General features: G+C 37.1%; 1 protein-coding gene across 1 annotated transcript in view; it reads left to right on the top strand.

Annotated features, from left to right (window-relative positions):
- Window positions 1-904: 904 nt before the first annotated feature.
- LOC138867854 (uncharacterized) overlaps window positions 905-2,500 on the top strand; it is a 7,595-nt gene continuing 5,999 nt past the window's right edge. The window contains exons 1-4 of the mRNA XM_070144675.1: window positions 905-1,054; window positions 1,218-1,320; window positions 1,525-1,673; window positions 1,814-2,500. The exon at window positions 1,814-2,500 is cut by the window's right edge and continues 279 nt beyond it. Coding sequence (XP_070000776.1) covers window positions 905-1,054; window positions 1,218-1,320; window positions 1,525-1,673; window positions 1,814-2,500 — 1,089 coding nt within the window. The remainder of the gene's footprint in view (window positions 1,055-1,217; window positions 1,321-1,524; window positions 1,674-1,813) is intronic.

The raw sequence follows: 2,500 nt of genomic DNA, 5'->3' as shown, positions 1-2,500 counted from the left end.
AATAAACATCAAAATTATATTGAGTAATTAATACATGTCTACATTAATATGGCCCTCACCTCCAGCTGTATATATATATATATATATATATATATATATATATATATATATATATATATATATATATATATATATATATGTATATAGATGTATATATATAGATGTATATATACATGTATATATATATTTATATACATACATACATACATACATATATACACACACACACACACACACACACACACACACACACACAAACACACACACACACACATATATATATATATATATATACATATATATATATATATATATATATATATATATATATATATATATATATATATATATATATATATATGTGTGTGTGTGTGTGTGTGTGTGTGTGTGTGTGTGTGTGTGTGTGTGTGTGTGTGTGTGTGTGTTTGTATGTGTGTGTGTCTGTGTTTGTGCATATAAATGCAAATGTATGCATACATATATATATGTATATAAATATATATATATATATATATATATATATATATATATGTAATATATATGTGTATATATATATATATATATATGTATATATATATATATATATATATATATATATATATATATATATATATATATGCATATATCCATATATACATATATTCATATATATTCATATATATATATATATATATATATACATACTAAATATACATTATATATACATATGTATATACAAATGTATATATATATATACATTTATATATATACATACATACATACATATATATATATATATATATATATATATATATATATATATATACATATATATATATATATATATACATATATATATATGTATAAATATACACACACATTTTGTTTATTTGTATGTACATACAAATGCCATCTTTGACTCCCCATGCACCGCCTTCCAGAAGCGCGCCAGGTCCCCGTGGTGAGGTTCCAGACCGGCAACCTCACGACGACGAACAGCTACCTGGACACGGGGCCGAACGGGCTGCCGGAGCTTGTCCAGGTCGGGTTTCTGCTGAACACTCACTTGAATGGTTAGGCGTGGAAATAAACGGGCTCAGGCGCTCATTTAGAGAATTCCAAGTGTGGTTCAATTCCAATGAATTATTATCATGCATACGGCAAAGTAAAATGCTCAAGTGATTTGTTGATAATCATTATGAAAGGATCATATTTATAGGTCTTTTTCCTCTCTGTAGTTCAGTTTGTGCGCCCACTTGAGGTTCTTCAAGCTACCGCCCACGAATGTTCTGTTTAGTTACTACATCGAAAATCTGGACGACGAACTGCTTTTTGTTCTAAGTAAGTGCAGTTATACCATGTATAACTAGTGACTACTGGTAATAATAGTGGTTTTAGCACGAGCAGCAGCAGCATCCGTAGTGGCAGTAGAAACAGTTGTAACAGTACTAGTGTTAGGAATAATGACAATACGAATTCTAGTAATTCTAATGGCAAATGAAAATGGAAATACGCTAATAACATCTATAATTGTTTTCGTTTCAGGACCGGAACTAAAAGATCTAGTCATAGCCTGTGGCTCCAGCCAAGTGCACGCCATTGTTCCATATACATTCCAGCTCTATAGATGGCAGCACATCTGCGTTTCTGTTGATCTCCAGGAACAGATACTTATAAGTGCATTCAAATTTGCCGTATGTATAGTACAGACGGTATCGGCATACTTTTTCAAGTACCCTGAATTTTCTGATTTCATGGGTAGCATATGTTTTCTAGTATAAACTTTATATTGCAGAAACAGATGATGAAAGCTTGTTACCTACTTTGTTTATAGGGAATGGACCTGGAGATCAAATCCCGGCCCCTGAAGACAGACAACAGCGACAACCCGAGAATCCTTCCTGGAGGCCGCGTCGTCCTGGGTCAAGAGCAGGACACCCCTGAAGGAGGCTTCTATTTGGACCAGGTCTTCCATGCGGAGGTCGCTGACTTTTCCTTTTACGACGGACTGCTGACCGAGGAGGAGTCGAAGAGCTTTTTGTCCTGTGCGAAGAACATAGATCGCGATCCCTTACTGTACGTCGATGAGGAAATGACGATCTTTACAATGGTCGGCGACACCGAGGTTTCCGCCATCACCGAGGAGGACCTTTGTTTTGAGAGCAGAGAGTTCGCCATCGCGTTTCCCTTCCGACGGAACTTCTACGACAGCATGAGCTGGTGCAATACTCTTAAGGGCTACATAGTCCTTCCGTCGAGCGCCGAAGAAAACAAATACTTGCACGATAAATTCGAGAGGTTCAATGACCTCTGCGTGGACCAAGCGCACACCCTCTTCTACATCGGGCTCACGGGCTCGTCGGCGGGCGAGTGGAAGCGAACGGCCAACGACGAGCCAGTCAAGTGGACGAACTTCCACTCGTCCTTCAGCCAGCCGGACGCATTCCGACCCTGCGCCACGGTGGAGTCCGCGAACGGGACCTTCACCTGGTTCTCGTCCGTGTGCGACTTCGAGAAGTGC

The sequence above is a fragment of the Penaeus vannamei genome, chromosome 32 (genome assembly GCF_042767895.1).
Source record: "Penaeus vannamei isolate JL-2024 chromosome 32, ASM4276789v1, whole genome shotgun sequence".
NCBI classification, from domain to species: Eukaryota; Metazoa; Arthropoda; class Malacostraca; order Decapoda; family Penaeidae; genus Penaeus; species Penaeus vannamei.
Note: the sequence above shows the minus strand (reverse complement) of the source record. Positions and strands in the feature narration are given on the sequence as shown.